The sequence below is a fragment of the Necator americanus genome, chromosome II, assembly GCF_031761385.1.
Source record: "Necator americanus strain Aroian chromosome II, whole genome shotgun sequence".
NCBI lineage: Eukaryota > Metazoa > Nematoda > Chromadorea > Rhabditida > Ancylostomatidae > Necator > Necator americanus.
This window is the reverse complement of record NC_087372.1, coordinates 37,429,356-37,443,934: the sequence shown is the minus strand read 5'-3', so window position 1 is coordinate 37,443,934 and position 14,579 is coordinate 37,429,356. Positions and strand designations below refer to the sequence as shown.

General features: G+C 34.9%; 1 protein-coding gene across 2 annotated transcripts in view; it reads right to left on the bottom strand.

Annotated features, from left to right (window-relative positions):
* RB195_020676 (uncharacterized protein) overlaps positions 1 to 14,579 on the bottom strand; it is a gene marked incomplete at both ends in the record, with an annotated part of 39,097 nt that overhangs the window by 13,100 nt on the left and 11,418 nt on the right. For both annotated transcript variants that reach the window (XM_064189073.1, XM_064189074.1), the window contains 21 exons: positions 581 to 663; positions 749 to 860; positions 1,308 to 1,478; positions 1,536 to 1,640; positions 2,091 to 2,235; positions 2,327 to 2,494; positions 2,550 to 2,676; positions 2,732 to 2,837; positions 3,844 to 3,998; positions 4,076 to 4,145; positions 4,233 to 4,404; positions 5,508 to 5,582; positions 5,861 to 6,027; positions 6,174 to 6,306; positions 6,760 to 6,863; positions 6,922 to 7,123; positions 7,179 to 7,257; positions 7,782 to 7,874; positions 7,942 to 8,108; positions 8,219 to 8,361; positions 13,856 to 14,000. In XM_064189073.1, coding sequence (XP_064044954.1) covers positions 581 to 663; positions 749 to 860; positions 1,308 to 1,478; positions 1,536 to 1,640; positions 2,091 to 2,235; positions 2,327 to 2,494; positions 2,550 to 2,676; positions 2,732 to 2,837; positions 3,844 to 3,998; positions 4,076 to 4,145; positions 4,233 to 4,404; positions 5,508 to 5,582; positions 5,861 to 6,027; positions 6,174 to 6,306; positions 6,760 to 6,863; positions 6,922 to 7,123; positions 7,179 to 7,257; positions 7,782 to 7,874; positions 7,942 to 8,108; positions 8,219 to 8,361; positions 13,856 to 14,000 — 2,722 coding nt within the window. The remainder of the gene's footprint in view (positions 1 to 580; positions 664 to 748; positions 861 to 1,307; positions 1,479 to 1,535; positions 1,641 to 2,090; positions 2,236 to 2,326; positions 2,495 to 2,549; positions 2,677 to 2,731; positions 2,838 to 3,843; positions 3,999 to 4,075; positions 4,146 to 4,232; positions 4,405 to 5,507; positions 5,583 to 5,860; positions 6,028 to 6,173; positions 6,307 to 6,759; positions 6,864 to 6,921; positions 7,124 to 7,178; positions 7,258 to 7,781; positions 7,875 to 7,941; positions 8,109 to 8,218; positions 8,362 to 13,855; positions 14,001 to 14,579) is intronic.

Sequence of the window (14,579 nt, the reverse complement as noted above, 5' to 3'; positions counted from 1 at the left end):
GAACTCCTTGTAGAAAATAGCGCGCCGGAACGCTCAAAGCCGTATCTTCCAGGCCATTCTTTACGGCAATTAGGGGAAATGGACCGAATCACTCTCCTCCCCATAATCTACGACCCTGTATACGAATACTCCACCGGAAATCCGTACCACTCCAGATAGGTGGGATGGTGCCTTTAACGCGGAGACAACATTCACAAAAACAAAATCTTCCTGGAATTTCCTAATAACTTAAATAAGCTTTCCTAAAAAACTTTCTAAGCTGGTACAAATATCAATCATAAATTTTACTCGAGTAACGACTAAGCGGGACAAGGACCGATAAAACTGACGCTGACAAAGACGAATTTATGAATTTGGACCTATCTAGACAATTTTTTAGCGCCAGTTTCCATTGCCTACAGTATCCTCTCGAGTGAAAATACCGAAAAGTTATTCAGTGATCCGCGAGAACTAGTCCTTGCTTTAACTTGATGCCTATTTTTGAAGGAAATTTGACAAAATAATGGATTTTTGGGTGAGAATTGTCCGGTTCAGCTTGACTTTGTTTCATGGGCATGCAATTGCTAACTTTCAAACTCACCAGTACTGAACATAACCTCACAACCGGTCTCATTTTTGAAGAGATATGGCAAGTGGTCCGAACGCGATCGTGCACACGAATTCCTCAAATGAATAGAATCTCACATGTTCGGGGAAATCATAACTACCTACATCTGTGAAATGTTTCTGGTCAAATGAATTACCGTACCGGAAATCGTCGCGCTCGAACGACGCACGAATTGCTGGCCATCTTGAAGCAAACTGCACCGCTTGTTGCATTAGTTGTTGGGTGATATTGATGTCCAACGTACTTCTTGATTCTAAACACCTGGTGTATGTTGCGAGTACTCGCTTCCAAAAAAAAAAGGAAAAAAAATGAAGTAAAAAAAAAACTACTGCAAAGATTGTGAAGTAAAAATCGCAAAAAAAAAACAACAAAAAAATCATTAGTTTGAACCATACAGTAATAATGCTTGTGATTTTTTAGACAGGAAACTGTGCGAACACAACTTACAGAAAATACAGTCAGCTTCTCTGCATTCCACAACATATGGATATTTATGAGCATTTGTTTCCATCAATTTTCTAGCCAGTTAAAAACTCCTAACCTATATGCCCCACCTACACAATGTAGAAAATGCGAAAACATGGAAAAAGTGAAAAATCCACTTAGAAACGTAAATTTAGAAAAGAAGGAAAAAAAACAAGCAGAAATTCTTGGATATTTTTGTCCCTCCCAGGCAAAAAAGAGCAGAGAGTCAACTCACCAGCCACCAAATCCACATTTTGTGTGTTGTCCTTCCTCACCATGAGGAATCTTAGCACCGACCATTTCTCAACCATTGGCTCCCACCCAAATACTCGTTGATTAAAGTAATCAGCCGATAAAGCGAAATTCGACACCAAACGGTCTTCCGACTGCCGATCGATCGATAGGTCTTAACAAGAACAAAACTTTTAGGAACACTTGTGTACTAACTGGGAAGGAGCCTTACTTGACAATGACACCCTCAGCAGTGGTATTGAACTGCCTTGAAAATCGTCCAGTAGCCAAAGATCTGCACGTGCAGTCTTTAGCAAAACTCGTCCGATTTCGATGCCTAAATATTGGATGATGAAAAAAAGAGAGGTGCCAATTTTTTTACATACACATTTTTGGAAAAAATTTTACATACACAATTTTGGAAGAACAAAAAAAAACTCAACAAAGAAATCGGAAGACTGAGAGTAAAGGGATCGGACAGGAAAAAAGTTAAACGAAAACATCAAGCAGCGAAAGATTTCTTTTCATCGTTTCAAATTGCCGTTCTAGGTGGGAAATTTTTTAGAAACACAATAAATAAAGCCACTAACAGAAATGGTCTAGCTGTGGTAAACCTTGTTTCATGTTGATCAAAAAGTATGGATTCAAAAAGACGTAGGAAAGAAATAATCAAATATAGACGAAAAAGGCAATGTGGAAATGGAATTAAGGAAAAAATAAGAGAAAAAAGCCACAAATTCGTGAAGAAAGCAAAAAATGTCGTCACTCCAAGAATCTCAAACCGTACTTTTTGGTGATGGTGGTGTTCCTATGGTTGGAACCATCGTCTTTGAGCAATTCTCGTAGAAGTTTTTGATGAAACCATCAGCTGTTGCACGTAAAACTCGCATATCTTTGTAAGAGAGCCTGCCTATCATCCCATTAATATCGATCTGAAATGAGGAAAACGTCTTTCTCTTAAAGTGACGAAAACAAAGGTGAAAAAACCTAACAAGGAGTAATACTAATAATTTACTTCCTCACCTCTAAAGAATGTCTCTTGATAGCCAACGAAGGCAAACCTCGCGGTGCTTCTGTTGCTGGTGTAACCGGGTCAGTCATTGCCATACTTACCGCTATGCTGAACTCATTCGAGCACTGATTCAACGTTCGCTTCTCATCTTTCATACAACACCATGCGACAGCCATATTCTTAAGGTAAAACAAATAAAATAACAAATAAGATTGTAATTCTAAACGTTACTACCTGTATTTCCAAATTAGCCGAAATCATGTTGCCAGTGTCATTCAGGTTCAAGACAGCGTTAGTGGTCGCTACCACGGCAAAACTGTTGTCCAGGTTTGGGTTTTCCAGGAAATAGAGATCCGAATCCCTTTAGACGACAAAGATATCAAAATTATACAATAGAAAAACCGAAAACTAGTTACCTTATAGTAATTTTCAGTGCTACAGTTTGTTGTTGCTCCAGTGGGGCGCTGCCCATTCGTGCCAGCACTCCTCCGTTTGCCACGTAACGGACGGGATCGTCTCGATCTCAAACAAAAGTAAATTTACAAGATTAAATTGGAAGAATCTGGCTAAGATAAGATCACTGAGGTAGAAATTATGAGATCATTACTTAAAATCACTACTTTATCACTACTTCAAAAAAATCCGATAAAAATCAAAAACTAATGCAGCGCAAGTAACCTTCTAAGGAATTCAAAAAATAGAGCTAAAACGAAAAACAGGAGGAGTCAGGGAGCGTGAGAAAAAGAAGTGGAACTCTTATACTGGATCAAACCAAAGTACAATGAAAATAAACTGTAAAGAAGAAAAGCGAAATAATAATGGAAAAAAACTTGCAAATCTGAAACTGAGAATTAAGGATGGATTGAGAAGCAAAACAGCTGTTTCCACAGATTTCCTTTTTTTTGGTTTGGTTGTGCAACACAACTACACAAATATCTGAATTTTTGGGGTTATATTCCATGAAAAAGATAAGAGCAGCAACAGCAAAAAAAAAAAATGCTTCCGTCTGCAAAGCTGTCACGATACTACGGTTCGAACTCGAAATTGTGGTTCGTGGAACTTTCTGGACAAACGTTAGAAGTCCAAAAATGAATAGGAAGGAAGAGTGCAGTAGCCGTGACCAACGAGCAAGCTCTGTATCAAGACTTTTGCGGAATTTTTGATCTACGGGTTCAAATGCGAGTCGGGTCCTATTCGGTATTAGCGGAACGATTCTATCAAGCGGAGGTTCACTAACACCGCGGCTACTTGGATAAACACAACGATTTGGACTTTTTTGGTTTTTCGTCTTGGGCATAACCTCTTATGGGATGGTAACTTGTTCCGGATGGAGTATTTTAGAAGATAGATGAGGATGTGCTGACTTTCCAGCCTCTGACGAAGGGGATGACAGCGAAACGTTTCCATAATAAAGACTGTTAACAATTTCATCTCATAAACACATAAAACCACCGCTAGCAAAAATTTTGAGGAATTCATCAACAATGAGTGACCACTATTTCGTGCGGATGCATCAAGATAAACTCACATTTTGGAACAAAGTCCGTGCTAAGCATAATGAAGCTCTTCGCATCATTCAGCCAGTCGTACAATAGTAAGACACGCGAGTGCATCAGAACAAGTGTGACCACCGGGACTTCATCTTTCCGCATCATTATGTGAGCTTCGGACATCAAAGGGAAACTGAGAAAAAACATCGGAGTTAGATGAATTGAGCTGAAACTCACAAGAAAAAAAAAAGGAAAATTGAAAACAATTACTTATTTCCCGTAGATTCACGAGGTTGAAGGATTGTAGTGAACAAATTCTTCGTTCCGCTACCAAGTTGAACTTAAAATAAACCTTTTTCAATGCCGAAATGAGTAAAAGAACCTACGAGATTTTCTAATGCAGGATAATCACGGAAGAGGAACAAACCTTTTCTGTTGTCCAGTAGGTGACTTTTCTCACAAACCAAATCCAATTCGCTTTGACCGTCAATAAAAACATCGAAGCTGACACGGGCACTTTGAAGCTGCATGATAGCAAAAGGAGTGAAACGTTGACCAAACAAAGTATTAGGCGACGGGCCAAAGTCTTGCAGTGGGACCTAAAACGAGTTGCGACCAGTATTTGGCAAGAACTTGAAGTCAACAAATTAAGAAAAAGAAATTGGCGAATAATGGGAAATTTTGGAGATTTTCACAAGGCAGTATGTAACAGTGAAAAATTCGAAAATAGCAAATGTTCAGAGCTATTACAAGTCAAATTTCGATCACACGCTTTGAATTTGTCCTTGTGTACGCGTTCTCGTCACTGTTGTGGTCGAATTTCCCTAACAATTGCAATCAATATTCTTTCTGGATCATTCATTTTTCAGAAGTATGTCCTTCTGATCACTAAGCTTCAAGGGTCTTGAATTACTTTCTCGCCAATGGAATTTTTTGTTTCCGTTCTTCTAAGCACTGCTTCGTTCTGTAGAACTCTTCCCGTTAAGTAAACAAATTTTTGTTCTCTTGTAATGTTGTACTATAATATTTTGATATTATTGGTAATATGTTTTTAATTCTGACAGCTTCTCGATAGTCATTTTTGAAAGAACAGCAAACAGATCGTTGAATTTTTTGGGTACAAAGTGAAACAAAGTTCGCTGCTTCTAATTCTTAAAGCCATCACTCTACGAATTTGAAGTGGTACGGATTTCAGGTGGAGTATTCGTATACGGGATAGTATAATAGATTATGGAGAGGGAGTGGACTCCGCCCATTTCTTCCTAATTGCCGTAAAAAACCGCCCGGAAGATACAGCTTCAGGTGTCCTGGCGCACTATTTTCTACAAGGAGTTCGACTGGAGTGCGCCAGCCTTGTGCGGCGCCGCATCTTCCGGGCCGTTTTTTACGGCAATTAGGAAGAAATGGACGGAATCACCCTCCTCTCCATAATCTACTATCACTTTTAAGAATACTCCACCTGAAACCTGCGCCACTTCAGATTCGTACGGTGATGAGTGAAAAGAGCTGTGACCACCAAAATAAGCGGAAATCTCGAAATTTCGGACAAAAGAATTTTCATGAATGCATTCAACGACAAGTATCATATTAAAGGTAGAACGTCAAGTCCACTGATCAAATTGACGATAGCAAAGTGACTGTGATGTTTCGAACAGAGGTACAGTAACTATGGATAAAAAATACACACTTCACCAATACCAACCTGACAATCTAGCTGCACTTCATCCAAAAGCAAACGAAACGAAAGCGTGGCATATTTGGAATCGGAACCCACTTCCTGAAATGGATCAATAAAAATGGCAAATTTTTAGGAGCCACCAGAAAACAGTTCGTTTGTGAGAATATTGCATTTCCCCACAACATTGTGTTGTCAAACTTTTGTTTTAGAAATAGCTATAGTTTCTATTGCAGTTCTCTAAAGAATCTCCCTCCATTTCATAATAAATCGTGTAATTTGGGAGTTTTTACCGCAAAGAAAGACAATTTGCGTTCACAAAAAGTGGTATGTGGTAAGTGAGAAGGAAAAAACGAACTGAAAAAAAATCAGCAACTCACACATCCTGTAGTCGGTTTTTGCAGTATTTCAATCGGAATTGTCTCAGCAATTGGGATCAAGGTATCACCAAAATTTTTCTCAAGCACACCACGAAACAAAACGTAGAAATCCGATGTCATTCGCCACGTCAATTTACTTATACTAGTCAGCACTGTCAAATCAGGTGCTAAAAACACAGGAATAGATAGATACAACACACTTGGAATAACATGAAATAGAACTAAAATGTACCAATGAAGAATGAACACGTGAAACAGACAACTCCATGAATAAAATTTAAAAGAAACAACTAAATAAAACTGAAGAAATTACCGTTATGCGATCGGATACCGTCCAGATTTCGGAAAACATCAACGAATAGGTCGAAGCGGCGACTAAACACTGATTCCATCGAACTAACCATCGCAAACGAATCAAAAGCTCCGCGACCAATTATGCGTACAGTCTTAAATGGTAGATGAGACAACGCTACAATCGTGTCAGAAATGAACTGCTATTACTGTAACATTTTTTACTTTCACTCTATAAAGTATATGTTTACTGGTTTACTGAAGCATGCAGTACCTTAAAAACCTTAAATACCAAACTTAAATACCAAAAACACAATAAATAAGTTAGTGCTTGTTTATTAATTTGACAACACCTAGGTGGTCATAAGATGGGTGGAAGTGGCTTCGAGGTGGAAGTGGAAGTGGCCAACTCATCCTTTTTTGAAAAGTTTAAAATTAAAAATAATGGAAGGAAATTAGCTTTGTTCCTTATTCTGACAGAAAAATTTTAAGATACCTTTAGATGGATGATTTTTGACACTCTAACTTCCAACGAATTCAATATTAATCAGAAATGTAACACCTAACTACTGTAAACCATTTTAAATCATTCCCCAAACATCACTCACCGTGTCATCCTTTCTGGGAGGTGTCACCACACGACGCCCTTCATAAGCTCGTAACTCAGTCAGCACTACTTTCAGGCAATCCAGCAAACAATCAACAGAAGCGTCTGAAATACATAACATCTCACCCAGAGGAAAAACCGTGTCCTCGTTACAGTAACCAACCGTATCCATAGTCCTTATCAACACAATTCTTCTGGAACACATCATCCACATGGCTCATCGGTTTGAATGCGTTATGTAATCGAAGTCCATTTGATTCCAGAACAAGAAGTTGATCACTGCACTGGTTCAGTGGAAGTACAATGCTCGTTGGACATTTGACATCCACATCGAGGGCGACTTTTGAACGCAATCCATCGACAACCTTCATAAGTAGGCGATACACAAATTCAAGTGGATCTCAGACGTTCGAAACTTACGTAGATCCGCTTGCTCTTGGCTACTTGATCCTGAAGTTCATTGAACTGCAACCAAAAGTCCGTCAAAGCGCAGAAGAATCTACAAGAATACTTTTTCAAAAAAAAAAAATAAAATAAAATACTAAGATTGTTGCTCGATTGTAAGAGATTGTTGGAACGTTGGACTAAGATTGTTGGATCTAGATCACTTGTAAAAAGGTAATGGTAGTATCTGCCAATGAGTTCAGGATGCCTTTAATTTAACAATTAACATCCCAAAGTAAATTCAATGATAAATACAGTAACAGGTCTTACTAGCGTTTGTACATTCTTTCTAGAGGTTAGCATCCGTTTTCAAATCAAAAATTTACAACACCTGGGCATCGTTCAAATAAGTATTCAAAAGACAAATCTTTCAAACGCAGTAAACAAAGTAAGCACCGTTACCGAATAGATGGTTCGTCAAGTAAGGATGTTGAATAACACATACAGTTGAAAAAAAGTAAAAGTTAGTCATCGAACAGAAGGTTCGAAAAACGTAAGAACATTGAGAGATCAAAATATAGAAAGAGAAAAAAGGGAAAAATTGAAAAAAAAAACAGAAAGTGGAGAAAAAATTGGTACCTGTGCGTATGAACATAGTACAACTGCATCGTCTCCGGTACCACTATACCAACTCGAAGATCACATTCTCTGGTGCTGTCTTCGCCCAAATACCTTTAAGGGAAGAAAAAAATAAGCTCTATCCCTACAAAATTATTACTTTCCATCAAAAGCATCGTACTTCAGAATTGTAACCTCCGCATGACTAGGTAAAACGCTTGCACCACCATGACATAACACTAATCTTTCCGGATACAGTTCCGAAAAGAATGGTGTGCGATCGTCAATCCGTAGCCCGTCAACAAGTAACGCTATCGATAACGTCTCTACAGTTTCATGTAATTTCAGCTGAAATTGGGAAATAATAGTAATAATAAACAAATAATTATACAAATAATATAATAAATAATAACATTATTATTTGGTAGAAAAAAAAACTAAATGTTGAATCTACTCACTGTTGAATTTAACATAGCGTTTTCCAGTCGAATTGCTCCTAACCGCGTTGAATTCGCCGGATAGTTCATGTCAATACGCCAGGATCGTACTCGTGCAGCGCAGCCAACACGTAATGGGCAGATTTTCGGTTTGATTGTAAGATCTGGGGAAAAAAAACACTGATGAACGGTTAAAATTCACAGTAGAGTTGGGATTAAGAGATTTTTCATGCTTTTATTCGCCAAAATTTATATTTTGCATAAAAATTCAGATTCATATTAGCTAACTACATCGTAATGCAAATATTTTCGATAGTCTAGAGCTCGAACAGCTTCTGAGCAGCAAATAATCTGCAGGTATAACGAATGTACAGCTTACAATCACTTTACTATAACTTTATTCTTATTTTTCCAAATATTCTTTAATTTCTATTACATTTCACTTATTATATATCCTTTATATTATCATATTATTTTTATTGCTTTATATTAATATTTTCATACATTTTTATTTGCATTTTTCATTATCATATAATTTTTATGTTTATTTTTTTATATTTTTTAAAAATATTTCACCTATACTTTGAACCAAAATGACCATGGTCCACCCTAAACGCTTGGCATTTCGCACTGCGTATCGTTATGGACTCATCATAAGAATAATAAATTTGAAAAAAATGAATTCCATAAAGAAGAAAATAAAATAAGCAAATTAGGATAGTTAGAACACAAATAAATAGAATAGACCGTGTTTTTCAAGAATTCCACAAAATTTTGTTAAGATACAACGGTATATTTCACTATTTTAAGCAATAAAGAAGATGAACGTACCGAATCATCAGCAAAAAAAAGATTTGGTTAATCTTGCGTTCGGCTCTGAACAACGACAGCAGCACAAATCAGAAACAATAAAATTTTTCCAAGGATAAACTAATATTATTTTTCATTATGATGACTTTATGGATCATCATCATTGGCTTTTCCTCAACTTGTCCTCGATCTAAAACAATAAACATCGAAAAAAAATCGCAGTATGAAGAAGTAAATTGACGAAAAATAGCTTGTGAGAGTAAAAAGAGCGCCTTATTCTTGGACATATTTTCAAGAAATCCAAGGTAATTTCAGCAAGTGAACATCCTACTTCTTATTCTAACTTTCTTTTTTCTTTTTTTTTGAAAATTTGAGATTAACATCACAGGCACATTTTGGCGAATATCTACTAATTTAATAATAATAATTTTTCAGTACGGTTTAATAATATAATAAAAAAAAAAAAAAAAAAAATAATAAAAAAAATAATAATAATAGATTATAATAATTTTAATAATAATTATTTTAATTTAATAATAATATGGGAGAAAGTAATAAAATAATAATGGCAAAAATAATAATAATAATAATGATAATGAAGTAATTTCAGGATTAATAATAATAAAATAATAATAGTAAGTTTTTTAATAATAATAATAATGATAATAATAATAAGAATAAGTCATCTTAATAATAATAATAATAATAATAATAATAATAATAATAATAATAATAATAATAATAATAATAATAATAATAATAATAATAATAATAATAATAATAATAATAATAATAATAATAATAATAATAATAATAATAATAATAATAATAATAATAATAATAATAATAATAATAATAATAATAATAATAATAATAATAATAATAATAATAAAAAAAAAAAAAATAAAAAAAAAAAAAAAAATAATAATAATAATAATAATAATAATAATAATAATAATAATAATAATAATAATAATAATAATAATAATAATAATAATAATAATAATAATAATAATAATAATAATAATAATAATAATAATAATAATAATAATAATAATAATAATAATAATAATAATAACAATAATAATAATAACAATAATAATAAAAAAAAATAAAAAAAATAATAATAGTAACAATAATAATAAAAGTAATAGTAACCATAATAGTAATAGTAATAATAATAACAGCGATGATATTGATAATACTATAATACATAATAATACTAACAATAATAATAGTAATAATAATAATAATAATAATAATAATAATAATAACAATAATAATAATAATAATAAAACAGTAATAAAAATGATAATAATAATGCCATTGTGAGTTTTCTCAATTAAAAAAAATATGGACAAACAATGTAATATCTACGTTTTTTAAAGTAAACCTCAAAGAAATTATTTAGAAATTTCATCACAAGATGTGATGAGGCAGAAAAATATGTACAAACAATGTAATACCTAGTTTTTTTTCTTAAATGAGCCTCTAAAAATCTGGAAAAAAATCTAGAAATTTCACAAGAAGATGGATGAGTCAACTTATAGGGTGTTGATGTCAGTTGACAGATTCGATGTGAGTTGAGCAGCGTAATTCCCATCATAATCTGCGCAAGACAGCTATCATAGATGATTGAGCTGGAGCATGATTCAGGACAGCGCACATCCGTCATTTCATTTCGTATTTTCTCCACAAAGATCCCTATTACTCGCTTACGATTACTATTTGAATATTTATTTACTATTTGTGCTCATTTTACAACAACAAAAAAATTGGTTCCTCTTAAGTTAAATGATCATTTTTCGGCTGGCTAAATCCCTAACTGAAGGTAATGACTACCACATTTACTATTATTATTAACGTCGAACGTTATTTTCGAAGCTAAGAATATATGAGGATATTAGTGTCACCTTGGCAATTAACGTAGTTACGTTACATTCGTTTACGCATTTTCATAACTGTAGCACAACAAGCAAAAATTAGATAATTGAATTTTAGACTTTCCCGTAGCTCTCGTGGTGATCTGAATTATGAGTACGGTAATTGGCAGAAGTCAAATTATTATTTTATTTCAAAGTCAAATTATTCGTAGGCGACATCACACAATAATAATAATAATAATAATAATAATAATAATAATAATAATAATAATAATAATTTCGCAATAATAAAGTATGTAATACGAATATAATACTAAAGAAGCTAGTCCAAAATCGTACACGAAACCTTGCTCATTTCTTTTTTTTTGCCTTTTCACTATGTATTTAGTGTATTTGTCTTGTATATGCCCTTGCAATATTCTTTCTTTTTGCACGCCATTGAGCATAATAAATAAATAAATAAATAATACAAACTTATTTATTCTCGTGCAACTTCGCAAAAAAACAGCATAAACATCGAGTACTGCTGGTTACTGCACTCGGAATTCACTCGGTAAGGAGAGATGAGCGATTACAAATTATATATATATATATATATATATATATATATATATATATATCGAGAACTTTGATGTAATTTTTTGGGCAAAAAAACTTTAAAAATTTAAAAAATGGCAAACAAATGAAGCAAGTTTTTACTTACTTCATTCTTCCAAGTTCCTAAACTTATTAAGGCATAACCGTAGACCTTTTTGTTCTGCTATTAGTTGTTCTTGATTGTTTATCTAATTAAAAGGATAAAGGATAAAACCCCGGGCGTCAATCAATCCGCTTGGGATGCGCCCCCACGTTCACTCCGATTCAGAATCGTTTGAGGTTACGGGCATGTAAATAGCCCATACAATGACTTGTGGGGCCAGCCGATGTGTCAGGTCAGTGTTTTTGCCCTCCCAGACAAGTCTGGTACCAATTCATCGACCCTGGAAGGATGAAGGTCTTGGTAAGCACCAGAGCGGATTCGAACCTCCTATCGATCGGGCGGATACAGCGGGACCTCTTACCGAATGCGCTACATCCGCCCCTTCTTTAAGGCATACTCCCCCCAAATCCACATGCTTGTTTTGTTTTGTTACTAATTGTTAATTATAATTGTTTATCGAATTAAATCGAATTAAATTAATAAATGGAAGCGCTCATTTTCGACTGTAAGAACAGTAGGTGAGAAAAAACTGTAAGAATTTCGGCAGATTAAATAACATAGCTCTCAATTAAACCAATGAAGCTAATTTTGTGAATATTTCATTCACAAAATCTGTTTATTCGCTTTTATTAGCACCATCCAAAAGATTCAAAGAGGAGTGTTCCATCCAAATATTCAAAGAGTGTTCATAGAGTGTTCATAGATCACATGTAACAAACATCTTCACTTGCTTCAACCGAAGTCGATCAGTAAATCTACGTCTGGACGGGTTTATAGAGAGGAACATGTGCGAATTTCTCACCGAGCTCTGCATGATTTCTTTTTGTTGACATCTTATGTGTATTTTTTCGTAGCGAATTTGCTCGTTTCCCTTCTCTTTCTGTTTTCCTTCGCTCTCCACAGCTAACTCATTCTCCATTTCCAATTTCAGTTTCAACTCGTTTCTATCAACGCGTATCGATACGCATATATCTCTCATTAAATGCAATTCCCTCCTTGTGCTAATTTGTTCCCGCAAATCATTACAATAGAAGGTCCCTAGCAAAACAAGGCAAGAAAAAACCACTCTGTCGATTGCACTATTCAATTTTCTTAATAATAATTTTATTTTCTCAAGTCTTAAAATAGTAATTTTCTCATCTTAATTAATCAAATCACTAAAATCTCCAAAGACGAGATCAAACGAACTGGATATTTCTTTTTTTGCCAACAGAAAAATCAAAATTATCTTCCAATCGTTTCGTAAAGAAGTGAATTTTGATTATTGTCTGGTTATAATAGATTTAATAATATAGACAACGAATGGAAAGATGAGGAAAAATAGCTAGAAAAAGATATAAATTCATAAACTATGTTCTTCTGTTGTATATTAGTTGTTAGAAGATTGAACATTATAGTAAAGTGCACTCTCAAAAAGAAAAATTGTGGTGATGAATAATGTTTAGGATATTCTTCGAGATATCCAAAAAAAAGACAGTTTAAAATATTGATCTATAGTAAATGTAGAACCGCTTTTAAGAAAAAAGAAAAAGAAGAAAAGGAAGTTTACGTAATCTTCAACAGTTCTTTTTCTAAAGAGATATAAGAGAAATATTTCTTTAGAAAAATCTCAGGTTAAAGGGGCATCGTTGCACGAATCTGAGATGGCACGGATTTCAGGTGGAGTATTCGCATACGGGATCGTAGATTATGGAGAGGGGGTGATTCCGTCCATTTCTTCCTAATAGTCGTAAAAAAAACGGTTCGGAAGACGCGGTGCGTGCACAAGGCTGGCGCGCTCCAATCGAACTTTTTGTAGAAAATAGCGCGCCGGAACGCCCGAAGCCGTATCTTCCGGGTCGTTTTTTACGGCAATTAGGAAGAAATGGACAGAATCACATCCCTATTCATAATCTACTATCCCGTATACGAATACTCCACCTGAAATCCGTACCACCTCAGATCCGTGGGGTGATGCCTTTAAAGGCAGGTAGATTGTGGGGAAGAAGGTGATTAGGTTCATCTTTCCCTGTATCAGTGTAAACGGGCGACTCCTGAAACGCTGTTTCTTACGACAGCTTCTGCTGCAATTCGCAACCATTGCGGCCTGCCTCCCCTGCGATTCGTCCGAATGGGTTTGCGACGAATCGGAAAAGGGCGCCGGGAGGGCGCAAGGATGGCGCGCTGCAATAGAGGTCGCGGTTGCTTACGTCAACGTGGAGACCATTGACAGTGAAGAATTTTTCCACCATTTTCTAAAACTGCTATCTACTACACAACACTCACTTTGATCAGCTTCAGGCTTTTTCGCAATATCGTCGTCCGTTTCTTCAACACCTAATAGTCCAGCCAAGTCCAATAGTCCTGTCCATGTTCTTCTGTTCATTCCCATGTCCAGTTCATTCAGCTCAATGTCGACATCGTAGTTTTTCTAGAAAAAAAAGGTCCCTTTGTACATTTCTTTATCAGTTTTCGTAGAAAAAAAATTACAGATAGCAAAGCAGTTCTGAAAAATTGTTGTTCATCACCCGAAGCATGTCCTTCAAGGAGCAATCTTTAACGAAGTTCACGGTACTGTGTAAATGCAGCCTCATTAGTGTACGTAATTAAGTTGATACGAGAAAAGAACACCCATAAATTACAAGTTAAGCATAAGTCTACTCGGAATGATAAACTTAGCAGCCGTAAAACGCTGCAAAGAAATTCAGAAAATAATTTAACAATTTGTTCAACTACATATTTCTCTCAGTGTTTTACTAAAGATACCCAATTAAGCGTCACTTACTTAAGCGACGTTCGTTGAAAATACGAGGCCCAAAAGCTGTTCTCCGGCTGATTTCACCTTATGATATTTAACTTTGTTACAGCTTCTCTGTTTGGCCTACCTCTTCCTTCTCACCTGGACATAGTAATCAGTTTTTTTTTTATTCCAAACCTGATAATTGTGCGAGGACATCTAGATGCAAACTCCAAGTGGTTAAATTTCACCCTTACTTGGTGGAAAGGAATA